The 27,857-nt window shown below is 37.3% G+C and overlaps 1 protein-coding gene across 1 annotated transcript in view; it reads left to right on the top strand.

Annotated features, from left to right (window-relative positions):
* The window catches only part of LOC131693086 (dual specificity protein kinase pyk3), a 202,085-nt gene extending 181,142 nt beyond the window's left edge, over positions 1-20,943 (top strand). Inside the window, exons 3-7 of the mRNA XM_058980615.1 lie at positions 3,133-3,335; positions 3,401-3,806; positions 3,865-3,968; positions 4,110-4,527; positions 17,597-20,943. Of these exons, the coding sequence (XP_058836598.1) occupies positions 3,133-3,335; positions 3,401-3,806; positions 3,865-3,968; positions 4,110-4,527; positions 17,597-17,722 (1,257 nt within the window). The 3' untranslated portion in view covers positions 17,723-20,943. The remainder of the gene's footprint in view (positions 1-3,132; positions 3,336-3,400; positions 3,807-3,864; positions 3,969-4,109; positions 4,528-17,596) is intronic.
* Positions 20,944-27,857: the final 6,914 nt, after the last annotated feature.

Genomic DNA, 27,857 nt, shown 5'->3' on the forward strand with positions numbered 1-27,857 from the left:
ATATGTTACGTCACACTCTCCAACGGTCAATACGCGACATCATTTATGAACGGCCCATTTGTGATATATTTAGACGAGTACAGCGTTCCGACTAAATTTGAGGCTTGGGGCTTGGCGTAACATTTTTTAGGCTTGGTGCAAGGAGTGTCAATAATGTATTTCAGAATTAAAAATTCGGCATAGTCCCTTTTTACTGATCTAGCGACAGACCTATGTGATCTTTTTTTGTAGAATTGCCATCTGCTCTATATGAAATATTGGGCTTGGAAAAATGCAGATGCTTGTTGTGGTCCTCAGGGAGTTTCAGTGCATAGCTTTAGTTTACAGATTTTCAGCGATATATTTTCCGAGTTTCAGTAAAACAAACGTCACTTCTACTGAGATTTTTGTGGAAGCTTTGTTTGCTGAGTGCAAGGCTGTGTAAAACTCGGTAGAAGCTACGAAAAAAGCTCAAAATCAATAAAAAAAATTAGGTGTGCAGGAAAATATATAGTTTTACGGCATTACGTGATTTCTAGGTTGAAAATTGGTCACTACTACAAGAAGCAATCAGTTCCAAACCGATTCATAATTTTTTAATGGTTCATTACAGTAACAAAATTCTAACCAATATAAAACCATGCTCTCCGTTTAACTTTTAGACAAATGAATTATTTCAATTAATCTAGTAACTCTTACCATTAAGCGATTACTATTATCAACTATGTGAAAAATAATCTATTTGCTATTAATCGATCAATTGAAATAATGGTTGATGCATCTAGCACAAATAAGCTGGTTGTTTAACAAAATATATACAAAACAGGCAGCTCTATATTGAGGATCGTGATGAAGAAGTCCACCCTCGCCAAAGGACATATTCAGATCTTACACGAAATATATATATATATATATATATATATATATATATATATATATATATATATATATATATATATATATATATATATATATATATATATATATATATATATATATATATATATATATATATATATATATATATATATATATATATATATATATATATATATATATATATATATATATATATATATATATATATATATATATATATATATATATATATATATATATATATCATATTCCAATTGAATTTTCTATAATGTAGTATAATTAACTTCAGTAAACAATCTTTAGGTTAAGTATTTCTTAACCGATAAATGGCTAAACAAATAAAATCATTTCATAAATTACAGTGTTATTGCCATGAAAATCTGAAAATTTGACAATTTTAGTATTAAACTGGATCCAGTTTGTAACTGCAACAATGGACTTAGTGAATGTTCTGCAGTGTATTATTTTATGTAGATGTTTCAATTGCAATTTCAATTACACTCCCAGTACAGCGTTTTAGTTTATAACGTAGAATAGTTTTGTTTTGAAATTTAAGATAGTATACATCGATGATCTATTTGTTGTTTGATTTGAAACACTTTTTGACTTGTCCACCAACATCTTCAACTAACCCCCTCCTTTCGGTAGACATACACCCAGTTGAGTTAGCTCGTGCTTTAGAAATACCCACAGAAGAAGGTTGTCAGATGCCTTAGTGATAAATAAAACGCGGCACGTATATCCGAAATATGAAACAGCGTTAATTCGAAAATCCGCGTAAAAAACCGCGTTAATTTGAAAATCCGAGTAAAAAAACCGCGACAATTCGGAAATCCGCGTAAAAAAAATTCTCAGCAAAAGACTTTGTATATTTTTGGAAGTTTTTTTCTGCGCGGATTTCGCAATTAACACGGTTTTTGCAAAAATATTCTATGCAAAATATTGAATGCAAAAGACTTAGACATTTTCCTGAAACAAATTTTAATTCATTTAAATGCAAAGAAACTACTGCAAATATTGGCAGTATTTTTTGCGTGGATTTCGCAATTAACACAGTTTTTGCAAAAAATATTCAAAGTTCTTTTGAATGCAAAAGACTTAGTAGATTTTCAAAAAGATGGAAGAGACTGGTCTGGATTCCTTATGGCCCGCACCTCAACAATATGGGTATTTTCGGAATGGTCTTGACGAGTAGGTGCCAGAAATTTATGTTTGACTCCATTTTGAAATCAAATATTACGACTTCCGGTTTAGCGAAAATCGCTGTAACCCAATCAATAATTTTCAAAATAACGTCAAACATAAATTTCTAGCACCTACTCGTCAGGACCATTCCGAAAATACCCATATTTATTGGGTTATAGCGAATTTCGCTAAACCGGAAGTCGCTATATTGGATTTCAAAATTGCGTCAAACATAAATTACTGGTAAAAAGTGTTTTAGATTTGAAAGGATTTTGAAAGGAATATTTTTGCAAAAACCGCGTTTATTGGAAAATCCGCGTAAAAAACCACGTTAATTGGAAAATCCTCGAAAAAAAACACGCAAAAAAACCTCGTAAAAACCCGGAGTGTCCACGACTCCCATCTATCACATTTCTGTATTCGTGCACGATTGCTCCGAAACACCACAAATTGTGCATTGCTTCCGACACGTATTCCACGTATCTGGAAATGTAATAATAATTGCTTCCGAAGTCCAGCTTAGTTTAAAATCATAATTTATCACTTTTCCTATGCAAACAAGCCACATCGTGTGCACTATCTTGAATATAAAAGAACACCCAATAACAGAAGCCCTGGAGCACCCAACCGGAAGTTAAAACAGCGGCAGCGTGAGGAGCACACTTTCCTCCAGCTGAGCTCACCATGCAAGCGAGTACACCTTGAGTAAACTCAAGGGGGTTAAAGGGTAATCCCACCATCCAGTCGCTAATCGTTGCGTGATTATCCTTCACCTGACGGCACAGCGGTGTGTGCGGTTTGTGTAGCTCTAACTACTACCTACTTATTAAACGAGCACTACATTCTATAGAACGATGATTTCAAGCGACTACATGCGGTGGTAAAGTCCATATGAAATATATAGAACCGCTGAAACACTCGGCATCGCAAGATTAATGCTCTGTGATAAATAGCAATTTCCGTGTCGCTTTCCATGTCCCATGATGATGATCACTTCTTCATAAATAGAGGGGAAAACCGCCGCTGGTATAAGTGTTTCATCTCGTTAATTAGGCTGTTGTTTTATGCTTGTCTCTTCCCACTTCACAGGAAAAATTGCTCAGCAAGTTAGAGGAGAGTGAACTGGAGCCACCAACATCACAGGAGGATGAATGCGTCATCTGTATCAACGCCAGGGCCACGATGCAAACCTCACCGTGTGGGCACCGAGTGGTCTGCAGGCGTTGTTTTGTTAAAACGATTCAGAGTGCGGTAGCCCAACGTCTTCTGCCATTGCGATGCGTTATCTGTCGGTGAGTATGCTAGTAGATGAACAAGATCTGACCAAATGTCAATGATTACTTTTCTCGCAACATAGCGCTCGTATTAACAAACTCACATCGGGGTCGACCTCCTGGCGACTGCAAGGTTCTGCAAGTAGCTATTCGATGAGCAGCAAAAGCTGGAGTGTCCCCGGATCGGCCAGTTCGTACAGTGTTGACGATCCACGGGTTACCCAATCTGCAAGCCTGTACTCAATGAGTTCCGGTTCATCGTGTATGTCGGGCATTTCGAATCTTTCCAACTGCTCTGGTACTTCCGGTATGTCTTCCTCTTCCTCAAATAGTGGCATCGGAGATCCTCATCAGCATCACCACACGCATTCAAATCTGGGCCACCATCACAAGCACAGCAATGGTACTTGTTCCAGTGGGTGTTTAGGTGCCATTCCTCGGAATCCTTCCTACCAACATCATCACAAGAAAGGACTATATTACTCTAAGGTATCAACTGAGTTCGCCGGAGCACGCCGGTTCTAATATTAACATTTATTTTGCTTAGAATCGCTTTCCGGAGATGCCAAACCGTTTGCCGCCAATTATTGAATTTAAGAGTCCGACCAGACATCGTACGCCTTCCCCTGCCAATCCGGGTGCCAGATTCAAGTAAGTCAAATTTGTATCTAGTGCGAGTACTGTACGATATTTGAATTGATTGAGTAATCCTAATAAAATACCGTTCGAAAGCACGACTCATCTATTGAATAAAGTTTACTTTAAATGTCATTGCCATGTTACTTGTTGCAGATACTACACACAACCAGGAAAACCTGCCAATGCGGTGGTCGAATCGATACCACTGCTGAGCATTGAGAAACCTTCCAAGCCGGGACCCTCTAAGTTGGGTCTCAACGGTAAAATTGCCCCAACCGCTTCCAAGTCGCCAATCAACAAAACCAACATGGCGACCGGGAAACCGGTCACCACCTCTCTGATAACGGCCATTGGGACACCACCCAAGGCGCGGGTAGTTTCAGCAGCTTCCACTAGTCATTCCAGCAGCGTTTGTAGCAGCATTAAAAGCAATAACTTCAGCAACAACAGTAATAATAACAGTAGCACGATCAAGCAGGACGAAAAATATGACAATAAGAAGAATGAAACAATCGAGAAAAAAAAGAAGGAAGAAAAACTAAAGCTCAAAGCGGAAAAGGATGCTCGCAAGGTAATAACAATTCGCTAATAATTAGACAACGGTGACACTGTACAAATAACTCCGGTTCGCTTGAATGAAAAATTCTAAAATTCTAATGGAAACATTGGAACTTTGATAGGTTTCATCAAATGAAGTTTGAGAGTATGAAAAAATCATTATTTTTAAGAAGAATGTACAATATAACAAATGCATGTATTTCACGCATCCGTTTTTTTGGGGACCAAAACACACAAAAGTTTACTTTTATCAACAATGAACGAGAATTACCATTTAGTTTTTTCTTCGTCTCCTGTCAAATTTAGTGATAACTTTCTTTAAAGCGACAACGCAGGGTTCAGGCAACACTTTCATTGGCGTACTGTTATTGTCGACCACAGCCTTATTGAACAGAGGGTGCAGACGAAATATTATTGTAGCAACCGAAGGAAAACGCTACTACATACCCTTTATTAGCCACTCTTTTGTGTTCTGCTATGATTGGTTTCTTGAGTTTCTTCAATGATTCCAACACCCAAAACTAGGCCGTAATACCTTTAGGGTAATAATAAAAAAGTGCTCTAATGGCAAGACGGTTAATACTATACCCAATGAGACGTCCGAAAAATTGTTTCAAAATCGTTCAACACGGGTCCAACGATGGACGTTTGTTGAACGGTTATTTGGACGTTGTCCAAATTGGTCCAACGAACGTCCTTCATTGGACGATTTTAAAACCAACCGTTTTTAGAGGGTACAGACACTTTGTACACAGACTTGCGGAGACAAAAACAGTAAAACTAGCAACCATGAATATATACATGCACAGAAAAAAATATTTTGTAATATTAAGTTTATTTTCATGCACATATTTGGAGCATAATTATAAATGTAAAATAAAGTTCCACCAAAAATCCACACGATTTTTTTTATAATTAAATTTATTTAGGCCCAAATGCGGTAGCTCGACGAGGCCGATTGTTTGTTTTTTTACAATAAATAAAAAACAGCTATGTTAAATTTTTGGTCTCGTTCAGGCGCAGCTTTCTGCTGCATGTTGAGATCCTTTTTCTAGGGAGCGAAATATTGCCAGTGTTGTCCACTGCAAGTTGAGGTTAATTTCGTTTGTCTTCTTTCGCGTTATCGTTCGCGTCCATGTCCTCATCCGTACTACTTTCCTGCTGCTCGTAGTCGGATGTTCCAGTTTGTGTTTTACTCTTAAGGGTCGTTTTAGTATGTTCGTTATCGGCATTTGTTTCGTTGTTGTTGTTGCTGGTTGTTGGTGCTTGATCCATAGATGTTGGTTTTAGTGCTGTTAGTGGTTTAGCGTAAGATGGTTGTGTGCTGATATCAGTTGGATTTGAGTTTTCCTTAACAGTTTCTACGCAAGGTTTTCCGAGGTGCAGCTTCTTCGTGCAGAACTGGCACGTAGGAATTTGCCCTGGGTACGTGACTAGTGATGTCTGTTGAATGAGAGCATCGTCTCTTCCTAACACTGTGAAGCTTATGTAAGAGGAAATTGGCTTGGTCACACGCATTCTCACCACACGAACACCGTTAGGGATGCCCGGGAAAAAAAATCCTCCATGTATCATGTGTAACGGAGTCTACTTCTCCGTATTTTTGCAAGCATTTTTTAATCGCGCTGTCAGGGGTACGCGTAGCCAAATCATGGACACGAACTTCTACAGCGCCATTCTCGATGTATACGGGAATGCTATATTTAACATTGCCGCATTCGGCGGTGTGCTGCACGTTGTTTCGCGAGGCGAATGACTCAGCTTGGTTAATGTTCTTGAACGAAATCAGCACGCAATGTTTGATATGATGCATTTGTAGGGTTTTCACTTCAGCCAGATTGAGTTCCATCTGCACTTTTAATAACTGTTCCACTTCCCGAATGGCTGGTCTTACGGGGCATTTATAAAAATCAACAGCAACACAGTTCGGCCGCATCTGGGTTCCTTTTTCGCTGGGCACCGTCACTCATCACTAAATCGCACAGTAGGTAGAGGCTATTGTTATATGGACTGCTTGTGTGATAGGCACCGATTGATTTTTAGGTAGAATTGACTGTTTCACTTGCGCGGGACGATTTTCTGCTTCTGCTCAGGGCGAGATGTGAAGACAAACTGATCCACACGACTTGTCGTGCTTTCTCCACACGACTTGTCGTGCTTTCTTCAACGAATTTTATTATAATTCTACACGTGGATTGAAAATTTCAGTTTCTTCAAACGGAAAACCAATGCACTTCAATGTATTTTTTACACGCTTATTGCTGTAAAATGAATGACATGTAATATTACACGAAAGAAAGTGTAAAATTGTATGCTTTTTGATGCTCCACAGGGCCGGCGGAATGCGTGGGTAGTATGGGTAGTACTACCCACTCGAAAATTACCGAAGGGGGAATTACCCACTCGAAAGTCTGGAACAAATCAAAACCTGAGATTAACCACGTATGTGTTTTTTTTCGCACAAAATTCTTGCGTTGGAAATCCTCGATGGAAAATAGTTGCATATTTTTATTCAGATACAAATCTCTTTGCTTTACAATTCAAATTTCTTGAGAATAATTAGGATTTGTTTGAAATTTGGAATTATTTATTATATTTATACTCATGGTAATACATTTTGGCACACCTGCATCTTAAAACAATGAGTTGAGATCGATAGACAAAAAATATTAATATACAATTTTATTCAGACAATTTTTTTATTTGCGTTTCTAACGTCGCGTATATTCGGAAAAATTTGGGCGATCTGACGTTAAAAAAGCTCTCATAGGACCTTTTCGCATACAATTCTGAGCACTCTCTGCCCACAACGGAGTGGGAAACCGTCCACGATTGTTCGCGCCAGTTATTCGTTTCGTCTGACCTTCAATCTCAGTGCAGAAAAACAAGCCAGTCAAAACGTTCCACACTGCCACTGAAGGAAATTCTCATTTTGATTCGATTGTTTCGGATATAGTGAACGCGTAGCTCTTTCAATCAATGGGAACACTAATGAGGTAGAGTACGTCCATAAATCTAACGCATTTGGCCGCGCTGGTAGGCATTCGTGTCATTTCCACTGTATTCAAGATAGTCATACTGAAATTGTCGCGAATATCATGCAGTAAGATAAATCGGTTATCAGCATGAAGACAACCCCATGACATGCCGTGGGAGTTAAAATCTTCTCGAACCAGTTGAGGTACGATGTATATGGAAAGAATATCAATAAATCTTTTCCTATGATTCGGATTTAACAAGCGACAACTTCAATACCTGGTACCGAGCAAAGGCTAATCCGATTGAAATAGCACTTTTTGATCCCCAAAACGCTCCTCAATATTGTTTTAGGCCATGGCGAATAATGCTAAAATTGAGGAAGATCTACGTCGGAAGTAAACCTAGAAAAATAATATGACTGAAATATAGAGACACTTGAAGTTTTGGATGTCCCATATGGAATTTACGAAACCAGGAGCCATTGCCTTCATCCTCTCCGCATTTTCCACACCGTACCTTATTTCTACAATGGGTTCTTCAGTTCATGCCCCGGGTTACAAAAAAGCGAACAAGTAGACGAGCCCCGTTCAAAAGACCAAATTTTCAAAGAACAAATCCGGCGAAAGGCTCGAAATTAGGCTGATGGAAAATAAATTTTCTAATACTCCTCGATTTTTACTGAATACAATTGCTTGCATACCAGAATTTACATTGACTGAAGCACAGGGATCTGGAAGGAGCCACCCCCTATTTCGCAATCAAGACCCTTTTCGGAGACAACACCATCAATCTCTACTTCTCGGGTGGGTACGTAGACAAAATACTTTTTCGTACACGGTCGAGTGTTGTTTAGTTAGATCATGCGATTTATCAATGACGTTAAATGGCTTGTCTTTGGTCCGGAAAAATTAGACTTATTGGTATTATTTTTGCCATCGGAGAAATATTCAAATCGACCTCCACTAAGCCTGAATGAATGTCGGTCGCCGGAGATACCCATCGGCTCACACTCAGCTAGCTTCAAAGCACAGTCAGAAAAAAGCCGACTCAGAATAGTGGTGGAGTATTTCGGTCGTAGTTAAATTGAATTTTTTTTTCTACCTCGAACGTCAACAGCAAGGTAGCGACTGCACAAAACATTAACAGTCCTTCCCGTCATGTACAGAAAGCAAGACATATAGTTTGAATCCACGTATTCGATCCGAGAGTCCGGATCCAGACTCTTGTCTGGATCTAAGCACCAAATCTGGGCCTGTTTCAAGTCCTGACCTAGTAAGGGGAAAAGGGGATGGGCTAGATCCAGGGACTGGTCCATTACCGGGTATGGGTCCAGATTCGGGAACTTGTCCGGATCCGGAAGCTGGTCCGGATCGAGAAATAGTCCAGGTCCGGAAACTGATCCAGATCCGGGAGGTTCAAATTTGGGTACTGGTCCAGATCGGGAGCTGTGTCCGATCCCGAAACTAGGCCGGATCCGAAAACTGCCTAAATTTTTTCTTTCACTATCCAAGTTACCCTATAAAAAATCCGTAATTCCGCCTATTTCTGCCAAAATTGGTGCAGATTCCGGCCTGAATTTTGGTAGAAATCCGCCAGAACTCCGGCTGGTTTGACTCGATACTAATACTATTATAGAAATCGAGCGAATTATCCTACATCGTCATTCCACCGTTTTCTACCTTTGCGGTGATATGAGTTTAATGCCGCAATGCGCAATTGCGTGGTCTGTTACCAAAAAGGCAATAGAATCTTTGCCCAAAAGAAATAGAAACATGCCCGTTGGATTTTGGGTGTAGTATTCAACAAGCACATTTTCGCTGAGCCGTCAGACAAACAGCCCTGTTAACAAAGAGTGTTTCCAAATAGCCACCAGATATTATCAGGGAATTTTCATTTTCACTTACACACGCAATATCTGAACTTTCGTCAGTACGAGGAGAAATCACTTCGAATCTTACTACCCACTCGAGAAAAAGCTGTTCCGCCGGCCCTGATGCTCCAATTGAGTGCATTGATTTTAACGTAATTTTCAATCAAAGTTTTGATTCGATCTTTGTATGTTTACATTCGTATTGATTTACATGTCGTTTAAATTTCATTATTTTTTGTGTGTGCATCACGGAAGATCCCAAAAACTTTGCATGGGGTTTCCTCTATACTTCCCCTCACAATACCCTTATGCTCGTTTGGCTACCGTTTGACTGCTTTTTTTGACACTTCGCTAGTTTGTGTATAAAGTGTCTGTAGTTAATTTGTAGTTTTATTACGTACGAAAATCTGTTAGTTTACACTGTAAGAAGAATATAGTTTGGTTAGAGTTAACAATTATCATTAGGAGCGAATAAAATTTTCAAACTAGTTTACACTAAAACTATATGATTCTCCTCAGTGCATTCTCGAAGGCGTATTTCCGGTTTTCTTGCTTAATTTCCATCGGTAATCCGTTCCAGCATGACGCTCCATATACCAACAGACTTTTTTCACTGGAAGTTATGTGTCTAGGTATGTTGAAGCCTCTCGTGCGCTGCTGTTGTCTTCTTTGTAGCTGCTGCAGAATGTTTCCGGGAATCATTTCATCGAAAGCTTGCTTCATAAAGCAACAGATACGCAGGTGATAGTTCGATGGCAGATCGTGTCCAAGAATTGTATTTCTTACTGCTGCCGTTGTGTCACGACGGCGAAGTCTGTAGACGAAACGACCCGCCGACTTGTAACAGCGGTGAAGCTGTTGTTTGAATGTAGTTGATAGTCCCGGATAGTAAATAACGTCGCAGTATGTGAATATAGATACTACTACTGCTTGTACCAGTTTGTGTCTTGTTTGCTGTGAAGGGACTGCCGCAAAACGTCTGAAGGTCCTAAGAGTGTTGTATATTTTTTTCACCACGTCGTTCACTTGGTGAGTCCAGCTTAGATTGCAGTCGAGTTGTAGACCGAGGTTTTTTACATTGCTGCTAAGAGGTATTGTCGAGCGGTAGGTACAACCACACCTGTCCTGATGAAAATTATTGCCTGTGTTTTTTTCGGGTTAGGGAACAGGTAGCGTGCTTTCACCCAACCGACTATTGCTGCAAGATCTTTGTTGATGATGTGTACAAGTTTGTCCATCTCTGCAATCGGTCCGGATAGGTAGATTTGGAGATCATCGGCATAAAGCAGCCAACTGCACGTAAGTGTTTATGTACATGCTGAAAAGTAGCGCGCTAAGACACGAGCCCTGAGGTGTGACCTCTGGTACCTCGCGCTCAGCGGTCGTTGTATTTCCGAGGCGAATGGCCTGTGAACGTTCACTCAAAACGGAAGAGATTAAACCACATGCATCAGGAGAAAACAAAAACTCGTTGTTAAGCTTGTTCGCGAATATCTTATGTTGAACACAGTTGAAAGCTAGCGAGAAGTCCACGAGCACCATGACTATACAGCGATTGTCGTCGAAGTTGCTGTAGATGTCGTGAACCACTTTCGTGAGAGCAGTGGTCGTGCTGTACCCCTTCCGATAGCCTGATTGGCAGTGCGCAAGTAGTGGCGGATTCGCCCTACTAAGGTGTTCGCTGATTTGCTCTAACAAAAAATTTTTCCGGGATCTTAGAAATGGCCGGTAGAATGCTAATCGGACGGAAGTCTTTAGGTTCTGAAGCATTCGGAGATTTGGGAATCGGCGTAATAATGGCTTTTTTTCCATATTGTGGGGAAGGATGTGGTGTCGATGATATTGTTGAAAAGATGGTATAATACTGGAAGGATGAACGGGCATAGTAGTTTAACAAAGGAGATCGGGATGTCGTCTGATCCGGTAGCATTCGTTTGGATTTCGTGGAGTATCAGACAAATGGCGTTAATATCAGTATGGTGAAAATTAAACTCACCCTCTCGTTGCGCTGTTGCTGGATTCGTTGGTAGTATAAGAGGGACCTCTGTCAGAAGTTGGCGATGACCTTCCGCGAAAAACTGGTTGATTTCATCAGGGATAATTTTGTCAGTTAGTGAGATTTTTTTGAGTTGTAAGGTTACATTAGAGCTTTTTGGCGAGCAGAATATGGTCGAAATGTTCGGAATAGCATTTCGCTTGTCATTGTAGGTATGGCGCATCAAGAAAAGCGAACACAATGCAGATAAATATGGGCTTCGTTTTCGTTCTTTTGCATTTCGTATTTGAAGAACGGTTGACACTCGGCCAGCTTCAAAGCAATCAGAAAAAAACCAAGTGCCAGCCACCGCTCGCGTATGGCAGAAGCAGCTATTCAAACAGGGCTGCCATGATTAATAATAAAATGCCCTTCCCAACAAATAATTTAGCTGGATAATTGCTTAAACAGTTCTTGTTCAGCCTACAGTCGTGATTCGCTGGTTGGACACTTTTTAACTGGACCGCTTTTTAGTTGGACCTCCGCTAGTTGGACCATTGTCCAACTAAAAAACATATGAACGTCAAAATCTCGTGTCAAATTCACTTTGACAATCAATCTGACAATATTTAGAGATGTGAACAGATGCATTTACACTGACAACATCTCCTTTGGAGAGTTTTTGACATTTGTCAGTCGGTCCAACTAGCGAATCAAATTCGTTAGTTGGACAAGGCTGTGGCCAAACCAGCGAATCACGACTGTATTCTCTCGGATCAAAGGCTTGTTCAGTTTTCATTGTTTGTTGGGTTGTTTTAAAGTCATGCTGCTTCTTTAGTTAATAACTTTTCTGAGCGAATTTCAACAAATTTACAATGTTCCACGAATATGTTCACTAGAAGAATAGCTTTAGCATTATGAAATGATGTTTTGAGAATTTATTTTAAACCGTTTTTTTCAAACTAATTTCCATACAAACTTTTTAGAGGGTCCGTAGACACAACCAATCGGTACCAAAATTCGCACAATTACTAAGGACTATAAAAAGAATCAGTAGCATTGGTTAGCTAATAGTCAAAAATTGAACCAGTCTAATGAACTGCTACCAAAATTCGCCATTCTACTGTCTATTACCTTTGCGATGATATGGGTTTAATAAAAAGAGATAATGACTACTAGAGGTCGCATGTCGCTGTTAACACTGATACTTTATCACCTCGCTCTTACATATGCTAGGCCGATTGATTTGACACATGTTGCCCTGGGTACACACATGTTAAAGTAATCCCAGTCAAAAAGGGCAATTCGCTGGCTAACGGGGGGCTATTTGCCAACTCGGATGCACTAATTGCCCTTCAATTTGCCAGCAAATTGCTGGGAATTAGGGGGCAATTTCATATGCAACATTTGGGCGATTTGCCTCCGTCATTTTTAGCCACTCTATACGCCCTTAAACCGCCCACCGAATGCGCCATTTAATCACCCCAAATCGCTTACATAAATTGAAAATAATAATTATTTTCGGATTTACCATTGAATATTATTGCCGCATATTGTTTATCACATAGCATTTTATTCTTATTTTTTTACATTCTAGAAACTAGGTTGCATGTTCCAATACATGCAACAATGCAATTTGCAATCGAACACTGCGCTTGTAAAACATTAAAACATGCTGTATCTTTACTTACTATAATCGATTCTTTTGCATCGCATTTCATTCTTATTTTTTTACATTCTAGAAACTAGGTTGCATGTATTTGAGAATGCAATGTGCAATCGTTTATGCGATTTGCAATATTGTTGCACGTTGAAAGACGCCATTCGCAATATACAAAAAGCCTTCGTCAGACTTTTACATCAATTCTTAGTGCGTAGAAGCTTCTTGAATACAAGAAGAACGGCACAAATAGATAAGATTCTTCCCAGGGTCGTTTACGAGGCAAATGGGCACCTCATATAATTATACCCAAAAATTCACAATTTCCTGTCATCTGAAACAAAACGATCAAAATTGTTATTAGAATATTCCCCTGTCAATCCTTTATGCTATAGATCACTTACCGTAGTCTGATGCTCATATACCGTGTTTTAAACACACGAAATACGACAGGGAATCGTCTAAAAACTGCTGCGTGCTGAAGCCAAACATGAACCGCCATGTTTGAAAAACGCAAAAACAACCAAGTCCATTTCAGCTGCCAGAAAATTTGTCTAAGTGTTGAAATCGCTTTCTAATCGCATTCCCAAATCGCATTTGTTCCTAGGGGCAATTAGCACAGGAGAGTAGCGTCAGACGTCAAAGTGTTTAAATCGCCTGACAATGTTCGTCCGCCTTTTTTGACCGGGATGGAATACAATATGCTAGAGTGAGACCCCAGTCCGTGAATACATGGAGACAGTAGCGCTTTGTCCCTCTAGTATTTATAAGCTCTTTTATTTAATACCGCAATACACAATTGCGTGGTCGGTTACCAAAAAGACAATAGAATCTTACCCAAAAGTAATACCTGTCGGGTTTTGGGTGAAACAGTACGGTCATTTCGCCAGCAGGGCACACTGAACTAAGGTTATGAGCCCCGGAATTTTTGTATCCCTGCACTTAGGTTATCCCAGTGGTTCTCAACCTCTTTCGTACCATAGACCCCTTAGAAATCTCCCTGGGTTTCTGTGGACCCCCACGGATAAACATCAATTTTGTATGCTATCGATATGTTATTTTCGGTTTGTTGGGAAACAAGACTTGAAATTTCAATATGCGCTGGGAAATATATTTTTCTTCGCGGACCCCCAGCAACGCCTTCACAGCCCTACGGGGTCCGCAGATCCCAGGTTGACAATCACTGGACTATCATAAACATTATATACTACATCGTCGCTATTGTGCTATCTTATGACAAACGCCATTTTGAGGTAAAGTGAGTTAGACATTGTAAAGATTTTTTAGACAAGTAATGTGCTGTCCAAAAAATCTCTACAAAGTGGCGTTTTCAGAATTTTGACATTCTGCTTGATTACTGAGAAATAGCCGGAAACGTGAGAAATTGATAGTTTTTTGCTTAAAATTACTGTTTCTGGGGATTGGCAGAAGTTATATTTACATGTAAAATTATCTAAGAAACACATAATAATTTTCAAAAATAAAAATACACGAATTGTGAGAAAAATGCAATTTGAATTTTAAATTGCATACTTGGCATACTTGGAAATATTGCATACTTAGCAACACTGTAACAAAAAAATGCTGTTTTTGCTAGATTCCCTGACTCATTTGCATCTTGCTAATAATAACAAACATAATAATTTTCAAAAATAAAAATACACGAATTGTGAGAAAAATGCAATTTGAATTTTAAATTGCATACTTGGCATACTTGGAAATATTGCATACTTAGCAACACTGTAACAAAAAATTGCTGTTTTTGCTAGATTCCTTAACTCATTTGCATCTTGCTGGTTGTTTATAGACCAAATTAAGCCGAAGATATGTATAAAAGTGCGCGATTATGACACGCCACATAAATTTTATCATCAATACACTACCGTTAAACGCATAATTGTCCCATGTATATAGGGAATCCCATAGAACATGGGACAAATATAGGTATAACGGCAGACACCTATGACAGATATGAGTGCAACTTTTATAAAAACTCGCAATATAGTCAATTGATCTTCGTAATATTTGAGAGATTAATACAGAATGGATAGAAACATCAATTGTCTTCTCTGAATTGTTTCTACCATATATAAGTTTCAATCTTTAAACTTGAAAAATCATTTTTCTTGCTCTGTACTAAATGGCGCTTGTCATTAGATAGCACATCGGCGACGACATTTACATGCACTAATGGTGATACGAAAACTATAGAAACGAAGTGTTATTTTTGCAGAGGTAGGCTATGGTTGTCAAACGATATAGATTTTGTGCGTACCCAACAATCAACATCTCGCCTCGGTCTAACACTTTGCACCCCGTTTTTTAGTTACTTCACCCCAAAAAGAGAAAATAGGGCAAGTGGTTTGGCATATCTCGTGTACTAGTCGTTAGCGTATTTGAAAAATGCATTATTTATTGCTATTTAACCATGATAATCAGATCTGGTCTAGCTGACATGAGTCATTATTTTACAAATCGCACGGATTTCAGGAAAAAAATACCGATATCTTCGAACGCGATGAAATTTTTTTTACCGCTTTTTTGGACAAACTTAATAGACAAATTAATTTGGTTTTGTGGAATTTTTTTTCCAGAAATATCGATATTTTTAATTTTCCACGATTCAGTGAATTCTTCCACATCTACTAATCCTAATTGATATACATTATCTCCCGTTGTATTGATCCAATATACTACCCATGATCACATAGTTGTCCCGTTTTCTATGGGATTTCGCTTTTTTAAAACTTTTTTTAAGTGATGATCATATAACTAAAATTGGTGAAACATGCCTTTGCATCAGGCTAAACCCATCAAAAAATATATCATTTTGTTCTTCATTCTATTACCTTCATAATCCAGTTTATTGAAATGTAGGATCTTATTCGAGTCATAAGATAATGAATATTTCGAAACGGAATTCAAGTCGCGTGCAAGAATTCGGAGCGGGCAGCGCTTGATAAGTCGACATTTGCTGAAATTGTAGTTGCGGCAAAGCGAATCAAGAAAATCTCCGTTCTGTCATTGATAGGCGATACATTCGAATGTTTTGTTCCGACTAGGATAAATCGATTTAAACAATTTTAGTGTGTTAAGGGGGGTAAGGGTTTCGATAAGAAAAAAATCACTTTTTTTGCGAATTTTTGAACTTTGGGTGAAGCGAATTGACCAAAACTTTTGTGTGTTATAATGCATCATTTCAATAACATTTTGTAATTTTTTCGCGCAAAAATATCGACAAGCGGCTCGGTTATAAAGCTTTATGTAGAACGTCTCCGGAAAAAACGCGATTGGCGGTTTTACCGGCCATTCAAAAACTACTTAATGGATTTCTTTCGAATTTTGCATACATATTCTATGAAAAAATACCTAAGCCCTACGCTGAGTTTTTTGATATTCGTTTTTTTTTAATCATTTGAAACAAAAATTACTATTTTTCAACAAAAATTCCGCCATTTCATGAGTAAAAAACCCCCCTAATCGAAAAATTATCTCAAAAACTCAACGTAGGGATTAGTTATTTTTTACGCAGAATATGTATGCAAAATTTGAAAGAAATCGATTAAGTAGTTTTTGAATGGCTGTTAACACCGCAAATCGAGTTTTTTCCAAAGATGTTCTATAAAACTTTTTTTCGCCGAGTCGTTTGTCGATATTTTTGCACGGAAAAATTACAGAATGTTACTGAAATGATACATTATACTACACAAAAATTTTGGCCAATTTACTTGACCCAAAGTTCTAAAAAATTCGCAAAAAAGTGATTTTTTTTCTTGCTAAAATCTTGCCTGTTACATTCTTAGTACACCTTGCACCTATACACAATGGCTCGCCAGCCGAAAACTTGGTAAGCTACGTTTCGAACGCACATTTTATGCAGTTTTGCTTCTTTTAGTTAACATGCTGATACCGATTTATATGGGAATTTTAGAGTAATCGATGCGTAATTGTTGGTCACATACATACACACATATAATTGCCGTACTCGACTAACTGAGTTGAATAGTATAAGAGACTCAGCCCGCAACACAAATATTACCAAAAATTGACTCTCCCTCTCCCATATACCGAATTGCCACAAGTTGCTTCCCTTTCCTAGTACGTAAAAATTCGTTAAAAAAAATTCTTCGGTTCAAACATGTTACGTAACGTTCTTACTTACTCCCCCTCCCTCATATGTCACAACATGTCACATTTTGTCGTAATTCCTTCCCACCCCAGTATAACCAATTTACAAAAAATGGTCCCTTAGCCCACCTTCGGGCTCTTCTTCAGTGAAACGCCTTTTTAATTCTATTTTCCAACAAATTGTAGAGAAATTCTCCAATAAGTCTATTTATCAATAACAACAAAAAGTTTCAATTTGAATAATCATTAAACAATATTTTGAAATATACTCAGTATATTTTCAACAATTACAAACAATTTAAAAAATCGCAAAACAAAAAGTGACCCTTATACAAACCATTTTCAAGCTCACGCAATTTCAAAAAAATGACTGTGGCTGAGTAAACTATTTTAAAAACTATATCAACGTATAGTTGGATATTAAGAATTGTTTAAATCAAACTCGCAAAAATTTCTCGTTTTTTCTGCAGGAAGAAAAACGCATCGCTAAGGAGGAAGAAAAACTAGCAAAAATGCTCGCCAAGGAGGAGAAAAAACGCGGGAAAAGAGAAGCTAAGGAATCGCTTCTGGCAAACGAAGGCGGCAGCCAGAAATAGAGTTTAAGCTCCCGATGGAGAATCTCTATCGTGAGGAAGTATCGAACAGCCGGTAAAACACGCGAAACAAGCGACAGCATTTGCTAAGCAAATTGGCTCCAGGGATTCACTATTGAGTAGTTCAATGATTATAAACGTTAGTATAATACATACACTCTGCTATAGGTTGTACGGTCATTCCAGATTTGTACGTGAATGGTCCAATCATTATTGCTGTACTATCACAAATTAGTATTCCACCGCTGCTGTAAGTTTTAGACATTTTTTCATAAGAGAAGTACATATGTAATGAATCAAATGGAGCTTTGTAAAAGCTATGAAACATTTAATGTGAGAACTACATATCAACCATACCAGCTTCCTTTCAAGTGCATACTTCCAGTTATTATTTATATTTTCAGAAGAAATGTCTTTATTCAGGAAGTCAATTCGTATGATTAGATTGAACTATTAATTAGGTAAATGCGCTATTACGAGAGCAATTTAATTTTCACACGGACGTCCAGTTTTTCCTTATTTCAAAGTTCAGCTTTTAAATTATGACAGCACTGTTAATAGCATTTATTTAGATAATTTGTAGTCAACCATATAATCTACACAAAACCGATCGTAATCCTTAAGGGGGCGTTCTCTCTCTTTGGACGGGATTAAAATAAGGCAAAGTCTTTTTGAGGCATAATAGAAAAGTGTAAAGTGTAGGTTTTTATGGTTAAATTCGTTTATTATTCAAATCTTCATAAACTGATGTATCAGTAATTATGTACAATTTGCCTTCCGTAAAATATGCATAACACTTTCATTTGTGGAAATATTTTTTGGTGAACTTCAACCACGGTTTCCGCCATGTTATTATTAAAACGATTTTCTGTACGTGAACTAAATCACAAGTTTACGAATATTTTGCTTATACCAAAAGTTGACTAGTGGTTGTATTCAAAGAGTTCGGAAAATTATTTAGTTCACAAAATCAAAACAGCCTGCATATTTTCTCGCAAACAATTCCCACGAAACTTGAAATATTGTTCCATTCAATCCCCGTGAACTAATTCATGATTCCTAATAAATTAGTCGCGATTCGATATCCGTGCTCATAGAATAGTTCATAAAATTATAAAATAATATTCATTCATATGTGAACTGATCCATGATTCCTAGCGTGGAGTAACGAGGGAATTTTGGAACACTACCATATTTTGGACCACCCGACGATGATTTGTACATAACAAATTGAAATATTACTGATATAAGTTCACAACAAATTAAAATATTGCTAATGTATCACTGAAAATCCTAAGTAACCGATAAGCATTATAACGTAGCCTAATATCGAATTTAATTCTACATATATGGCAGACTTACAAAGCCATTAAGCGCTATATTCTGATATAATGCTGGTATTGTGTCAGAAAAGGCGAAATATTATTGCGCAGAGATTGACAACCCATTTTGGGGGTTACTAATGCTATAATATAGCACCAGTGTGTAAATGTCAAATTTGAATGCCTGATATTGGCATTACTCATGCTATTAGAAAGCTTCCATTGTCTGTCATTTTCCGTAATGGTTTTGCAAACGATTTCTTCTGTTTCCTTTTCGGTATGATGAACATAATGAAAAAATATTAAAATACGGCTTAGAACCGTAATTTACACTTCACGGCAAGTACGCTACTAATGCTACCTAGGATGCATTACTTATGGTCGGTGTTAAGTCAGACCGGACTAAGTCGAAAAACATCAAAAAATGAGATAATGATAGCTCTGGATAAAGAATATCGTCAGCTACATTCGACTTTTGCCAGATTTGAAATATGTAACAATAAACAATAATTATAGCAAAAATAAATTTCCAATCATAATGTAAAGGATGCTGCGATTGAAACATTAAACTCGTTTTTCTCGATATCAATATTTTGTCACTTCGTCCGGTCTGACTTAACACCGACCATATGTTCCTATGAAATGAAATAGGCCGAATATAATTTTCAAGAGATGTTGCATAACCACACCCACAGCATCGCAATAGCATTATATCGGCTTTATGTTTGCTTTATAATGGCACTATATGCATATGTAAAGCATACATGCTTCAAAGACCCTTGAAGCATGTACGCGTTATATCAGCTTCATATACATATACAGAGCAAGCGATAATCTTATATTACGGCTGTGCCTATATGCATTTATGATGCTCATATAGAGTTCGATTGCATTGTAACTACTACAATAGAGTTTCATTACAACATTAGTGCAAATGTATAGCCAACATTGTGCAATGGCCTAATGCTTATGGTTACTTGGGTTATCATGCTAGAAATCAAACTCCCGTTATATTCTGAGTGCAATGACACAATTGGAATTGAATTTAAAAAAATTAATTATGTTTTCACATGCCAGTTCAACTGGTCTAAAATTACCAGGAGTTGGCATGATTGTAACCAACATCGAAGAGTTATTAATTCTAAAGTGTATACATGCAAATACCTTTATTATGCTTATAAAATGCACAAGAAATAGTTTTCAGGTTCAAAAATGCGGTTAGATGTATTAAAATGATTATTTTTGGTATGTCCAAAATCTGTTAACAACATATCATCGCAATGATCCCAATTAGCTATGCACCTCTTAGCATATCTGGTCTGCATTTGAAAAAGTTTACATTCTGTTCCCAGAATAGCACTTCTTAATCAATCATGCACGAGTTTATCACACAAACTAAGATATGAGAACATTTAGATGGTCCAAAATATGTTTTAAGATCGGTCCAAATATGTCTGCAGCAATGGCTCAAAGACCAAAATATGCTTTGTTGACAATCCAAAATAAAATTGAGTGGTCCAAAATAAGAAAAAGGCGCCACGCCACGATTTATCACTTTCCCAAGTGTTTACGTTTATTTGACTATTTAGAACACTGCATATCGAAAATCAGATAAAGCCGTACAAATTAGCATATTAAGGGGTTATATATGTTGAGATGCGGGAAAAAGGGAAAAGCTTGAATTTTTATAAAGGTATGTAGCCATATTTTTATGAAATACTGGTTATACATTTAGCGTAGTACAATGTCCAACATTGTCCAATTCCTGAAATTACATTGTCCAATTCCGGAAATTCTGGTGAGCCAATTGAGTGTTGTTTGGGAGTGGAGGGGTACAATCTTTCTTGTGAACCTAGATGGTTTTTGAATCTCGTTGTCCAATGTCCATCGAAATACTTAAGACCGGTCGCTGCAAACCTCGTGAACACAGTTCCCGAACCTTGTTGCAACACGTTGCTTTTATTCTACACTTTGTTTGGCGATTGTAGGTCTTTGGGTTATTCTGTTTCTTGCCATTTCGAGGCTTGCTCCCGCTTTATTGGCCAAACATCGCAATGACGTTGATTTTTTCTCCCTTTTATGAAATATAAATTTCTGGTTCAGTTTCAGGGTGGAAAATTCAGGTTTTTACTTCTTCCTGGCATTTCATCCAAAGAATAGTGTTCGCCAAACTTGTGTATGATAAATTTATATTATGGATGGTTATGGAAACTGCTTTTCGACTTTGTCTTATCAGAATCCGACACTAACTTAGTGACAGGACTAAGCTAGCGCCGGATTGACGCAAGTTACAAATACGAAAACACTATTTGTGTTTCTTAGCAAACCCCAGTCCTGTGTGATGTCATGCAAGAAAAGAAGTTCCGATTAAGCCGATGAGAATTATTGAAGTCAAAACTTGATTTAGCTTAGCCAGCCAATGCAATATGCACTATGTTATATTTCTCCTTAGTACAGAAAAATTTCGGTAAAAACTATTTTTTCTCCACTAAGGTGGAAATTGTCTTAAACACCATTTGTGCGTTAAGGACACAAATCCTCTAACTAAATTAGTTATAGAAAATGCGTTTCGACTTCATCTCATCCGAATCCAATACTAACTTAGCGCCGGATTGACGGTAGCTCAAACAAAATTGTATTCGCGTAGTGCATTCAAAAGCGCTTCGTAAATTGCAGCATAGTCACACACTTTTCTCTTCGCCATGTGTCCAATACATTAATTTTCAATTGATTTTCGATGCACGGCATTGTGGAAACGAAGAATTTTAACCTCTCAAAAGGGTAAACAAACAAAACATAAAATCCAAATGTGATGAGCACATAAAATCCCATTTTTTACTTTTTTTATATTTTGTCAACAAAAACCTAAAGAGAAAAGAAACATTTTGAATGTGACTTCATGATGGAGAACTTATTGGTTTCTACCAAAACTTTATACATGTTTTTTTTTTAAATTTTATACTAATTGACATACAAAACTGTAATTTTATTCCAGAATATGATACTAAATGCCATTTTAAATCAAAATGCATTTTACAAAAATCTTCAAAAATGCGATAGTTGTTGAGATATTTGGAATTTTGCTCCAACAAAAACAAATAATTCTTGTAATTATGCCCTTTCTAAAAAATGTCAAAATGAACAAAAATATAAACAAAAAATGTCAACAATTTGGGGTTACACCACTGTAGAGCACGAAAAAATAGCCATTCTTCGAGAATTTTTCTTGGCACAATAAAGAGGTGAATCGAGATCTTGTTAAATGGGATCTACAACATAAGTATTGAATCACACAAAATATTTTTTTCGAGCAATTTCATCACAAGATGGCGGCTGTGCAGCATTTTCCCGCATGCGCGTTTTTTGGGAGGGGTCCACGGCCGGAAATCTATCTCACGTAATTTTTAGACTAGAGCCTAAACTAGAGTTTTCCTGATTCCTTATGTCAATAGCAAGCGACGTGCGTAGGATTTTTTTTTCAAAATTTTGATTTTTCGCGAAATGGGGCACTTTTGAGTGACAAAAACGCCAAAAATGTCATGAAAATCGACACAAAATCGCTAATTAAAAAAATTTAAGCATAAAAAATAAAATCCTACGTAAGTCGCTGGAGAAATCAATTTTAAATATACTGTGCAAATTTCAAAGCGATCAAAAATCGTTTGTTCGAGTTACATTTCCGGCCAGCTCAAAAAATGCTGATTCGAGAAAAATGCGGTTAAAGTTTTTAGTACACACTGGATATTAGGCTCTACTAATTCCTTTTATGGCCCTTAGTAATTGTGCAAATTTTGGAACCGATCAGTTGTGTCTACGGACCCTCCAAAAATTTCAAAGTTTATATGGAAGTTTGCATGGAAAATCGGTTAACATTGAAAATAAATTCTTAAAAATTCACCTCATCAATCAATTAATCATATATTATATATTTCTAAAGGTATTCTTCTACTGAACACATTTGGGGAACATTTCAAGTTTATGAAAATTCACTGAGAAAAGTTATTAACTAAAGAAGCAGCATGACTTCAAAACAAGTGGATTTTATTATCAATCATAGCAACCCTGTTTGAATAGCTGTATCTGCCATACGTGAGAGCTAGGTGGCAAGTCTAGTTTACACTTGTAGTTTACACTTGTATAACGATCCCTTTGACATCAAGGCGATATTGTAAACCATTTGAAAGCTACATGAAAATGTCAATAACCGACACCGACTCATCAATAGTGATATGTCATAGTAGATAGTACACATAGATTAAGGAAGGGGCATACCACAATGGATCTAAATAGTGTTCGCAGTGGTTCGTCTCGTACAAAAAAAACATGTATAAAGTTATTGTTAGAAAAACAATATTAACGATAAGTTCTCCATCATGCAATAACATTTAATGTTTTTTTTTTCTCTTTAGGTTTATGTTCACAAAATATAAAAAAATTAAAAAATTGGTCTTTTCGCAATTTAAAATTTTAACAAAAAAAAATTGTTTTTAGGAATAATGATACAACATTGTATATTTTTTCATATAGAAGTATTCATTCACTGTAACTCGTTCTCAGATATTTTTGTTGTATAAAATAATCACTATAAGTCGTTAATAAAAAAGAAAAAAATGTACCGCGATGGGGATCCATCCAGCAGCTTTGGGTGAAAGCTGTCGACGTGTTCAATCAACACACAGTGACTATATGCACAACTTGTTGAGGCAGACACAAAAGTCGATGAAATAAAACACCCCAGCATGGCAATTAGCGAAGGCAAAAACTAACTCATTCAATGAGTTTCATCGTCACACAATGCTTAGGGTGGAAGTTTTCCGTGACTTAACTTTTTGTCGGTTCCGACAGCATAAGTCATTAAATTGACTTTACGCTTGTCCGGACATGCCGCAGACTCAGGTGATTCGCATTTAATGCCAAAAGATCCTGACTCCTGCGCTGCAGAAGACAAAAAGCTAAGTAACCGGAAAACTCTAAGCTTGTTCATTGACCCTACTCCACGCTTTTCTAAACTTTCTTACTTCAAATCCTTGCTCTCCCTTGAGTACTATGGCTCTTAATATTTGAAAAATACTTCACCTTCCAGTCCCTTGCTAATTATATGTCGTTACAATATAAAAAAGGAAAAAAAGATTCACTCACTCTAAGTCGTTAATAAAAAAGGAAAAAATGTATAAAATAAGTAAACGAACATATTTTTGAAAATACTACTGCCCTTATAAAAAATTGCTCTTGAAGAAAAATAATCTTTTTAACTGTGGAAAATGTTTAATCTTCATGTTTAAATGTTTAATTGCAAAGTTATATAGGAATCTATGATGATAGGTTACAATTTTAAAAATTTTCGGTCAGATCTTCGTGGAATTCCTCGCATAAGAGCCAAACTGTGCTGTTTTTATTGATATTTTTGACAGTTGTCATAATAGGTATGTGATGTGGTTCAGAAGGGTTTGTATTCTGTTAATAACTAAACTGTATTATGCAAATTACTTTAAAAATATACTTTATACTGAAACTTTGAGAGGGTCCATCTTACTCGTGGTGTCCGTCATTGAAGCATTTTCTAACCTCGCCACTTCCAGAAATTGTAACAAAATCGTGTTAAAACACCAGGTCAGCGCCTAAATGTATATATTGGCTTCATTCTGCTCGAGATGATCATAATCGTATGTATGAACGAAAATACACTGTGTTACATACCGGTACTTCCCGAGCCCCCGATCGACCGGAATTACATTTGCTGCGCTCTTTGTACATACTGTTGCTGATCAGCTGTTCACAGGCTTTCTAAAGAACAACTAATCAGCTAACTAAACAAAGTGGGCAGCAAATGTCATTCGGGTCGAGCTGGGGCTCGGAAAGTACCACTATGTAACAGAGCGTATTTTGCTTCATAAGCTTTAAGGGCTGTTGAAAAAACACCAACAAGAAATCGAATAGCGTTACTCGTCGTTTCCATTTCCTTTTTAACGCCTGTATCGCTTGTTGAAGTGGTGAATTCAAGAGCCGATGGTGTTTATTGGGTACCGAAACTTTAGTTACTTAATTATGTGTGCTATTCATGTTTTCACATAACCTCGTCGCCAGCCAAAACGCTCCACTAAATTATGGATGGTACACCCCATTATTAGCACAACTGAAAAGTAACTATTTAGCCAATTATAAGATTTAAATAACTAATGCATATTTTTCAAGTAAAACAAGGTTTCACGCATTGTATGACCATCTTTTAGCATAATAAAAATTTCAGTAATTCGATTAGGGCATATGACCTCTTTGTTGTGAGGCACATTATCCAATTTTTATGGGGCATACTCGCCGACTGCTGAGGGGCATACCAGTAGTTGCTGCGAACGTTGAAATACTGTGAAGACTCGTGTTTTTGTCAGCCACTTGGTGAATTTTAGGCTGATAAAACGGGGACATTGTCAAAATCGGGACATACAATTTTCTTTCTTTTCAATAAACCGAAGCTCTTAAAATATTCTTCTTTAGTCCCTAGATATAGCCTCATAACCCTTTCTGATTATTTAGTCTAAATTTCCTTCTGACAGAGCAAAATTAAAAAAAATTAAATTATTTTTTCATATTTCGGATCTCTAAGGCTGTCAACCATTTGGTGAAATTTTTAACTTTTAAACTTTCATAAGTATGTGTGACGACTGGAGCATGGTTAAAATTGACAGAGCGATAGTTCAATTTGACAGCTCGATGGTTAAAATTTTGCCCATGATGCAGAATAAAAATGTGGAAACATTTCCTGTACCTAATTGAAGTTATCAGTATTTTTCAAAACAAAATTAAGGGATAAAGATGGAAACGATAACGTGTTGTGTTAAGATTTGTTTGAGTTATTTCAGGATGTGGATGTTTACTTTTCGTGGCTATGACTGTCAAACTTAATGTAATAAGAAAAAACTAATTTTAAAATATCGACAAATGTTCACACCTCTACCAACTTGTGGTCATCGCAGCTGTCAATTCTAAATTTTTCCATTCAAGAGAAAATAACTTTCGAACTGTCAAATTTTAACTAAAAGTTAAAGAAAATCGCCAAATGGTTCACAGCCTAAGATAAGAAAAATGTGCTCAAGAAAGGATTCACTCGAAATCAACTTGGGGGCTGATAAAATCGGGTTTTCACTGGGGTTGGGGCGTATTAGACCCGCTTACCCTACTCTTTACACACAGTATGATTTTTTGGTGATCGAAAGCTGTACAGCTTAGGCTGCTCGAAACGCTGATGTCTTCTATTTATATGGGCTGTTCTTTTTTTCAACTCCGACTTTTCCACAATTTTAAACACGGACAGAATACTGTTTCAAAGAATTTTCATAAGTATGTGTGACGACTGACAGTAGAAAAAACAATATGTGTCACATAAGTGATAAACAATAACAAAATCGAATAATCAATATTTAGGTGGCTAAATCATCGCATTGGGAACACCGCATTCTAGATGTATTTTTGACAAATTCAAATTATCCCACGACTTGTTATTTTGTAACAGATTTATATAGTGGCTATGCGAGATTAAAGCTAAAATGGACGGGGAAATAGAAGAAAACATCTATCCGCAGGTTCCGTTCCAGATTTACATCACAGCATTGCAAACAGCGTTACGCAATCTTCCGTGATGCCAGTTTGTTATGTGGCAAAATTCATGGTTGCTAGTTACTAGTTTTGGTTCCGCTAGTCAGTGTGTATAGAGTTTGTATTTTTAATTGAATTGACGGGAATACAAATTATGGTCCCCACTAAAAGCCCAGACTGACAGACTTAACACCCGAAAACTTAAACAATAATTTTAAATGTATTTTATTTGAGACAGTCGCATTTGCGATGATGGTGCAACTGACAACTGCAGAAGTTCGCGGGAGATAGAATAGAAAAACTCTAGAAAGGGATGCCAGGTGCACGATTGAATCTGTGTTTCGCAGATTTTCAATATGCTGCACAGATTTCTAAAACTGCACAGATTTCCACATTTTTTTGTCTTAGTGCAGATTTCCACAGTTTTCTGCCATAATGCACAGATTTCTCAATTTTTAACCTCGCGCTCAATCTTTGCCTCGCACGAAAATAAAAAAGGGCGCCACTTCTTGTTTTCAGTCAAATTTGTACGTTTCCCTTAACACAGATTCGCACAGATTTTTAAATAGGCTACGCAAAGATTTTACAAAATATTACCTGGCATCCCTGATTGGATTCGTTTTTTGACAGCTAAAGGACGATTTAGACGATACATCAGCTTCCGTCAACGATCGAGATCATCCGTAAGGATAAGTTAAATGCGTTTCTCTTGTGCCCGTTCACACGTGACATACGTCAGAACGTTCCGTGCCGTTGATGTTGTGTGTGAATGCCTCCATTTAACTTATGTAGCTAATCTTGACGTTCCGTACCGGTGACGGAAGCCGGATGTATCGTGTGAATCGTACTTAAACCCGAATCCAAACGATCCAATATGGAGTCTCCGCAATTCTCTTTCTAGTGGTTTTCTAGGATAGACCATTATAGTGAAAATCTCAGACGAGACATGCAAATAGCAAAAAATCGAACGTTAAATGCAGCCAGGGGGTACTGTCAAATGCAGCCAGTCCATTTAAACTATGTGAGGCAAAAAAGCTATGTGAGACGAACAATAATAAGAATAGAAAAAAGGAAAAAGAAAACATCTATCGCAGTGGTTTTCAATCGGGGATGAATTCAACCGGGGGTGCATTCACCCCCAGGGGCAATTTAGACTATAGTAGGGGATGAATTATGCGGGATAAATTTAAACTTGTTATCCTAACATTTCCGTCGGAATTTTGTCT

This window comes from Topomyia yanbarensis, chromosome 3 (assembly GCF_030247195.1).
Source record: "Topomyia yanbarensis strain Yona2022 chromosome 3, ASM3024719v1, whole genome shotgun sequence".
Taxonomy (NCBI): Eukaryota; Metazoa; Arthropoda; class Insecta; order Diptera; family Culicidae; genus Topomyia; species Topomyia yanbarensis.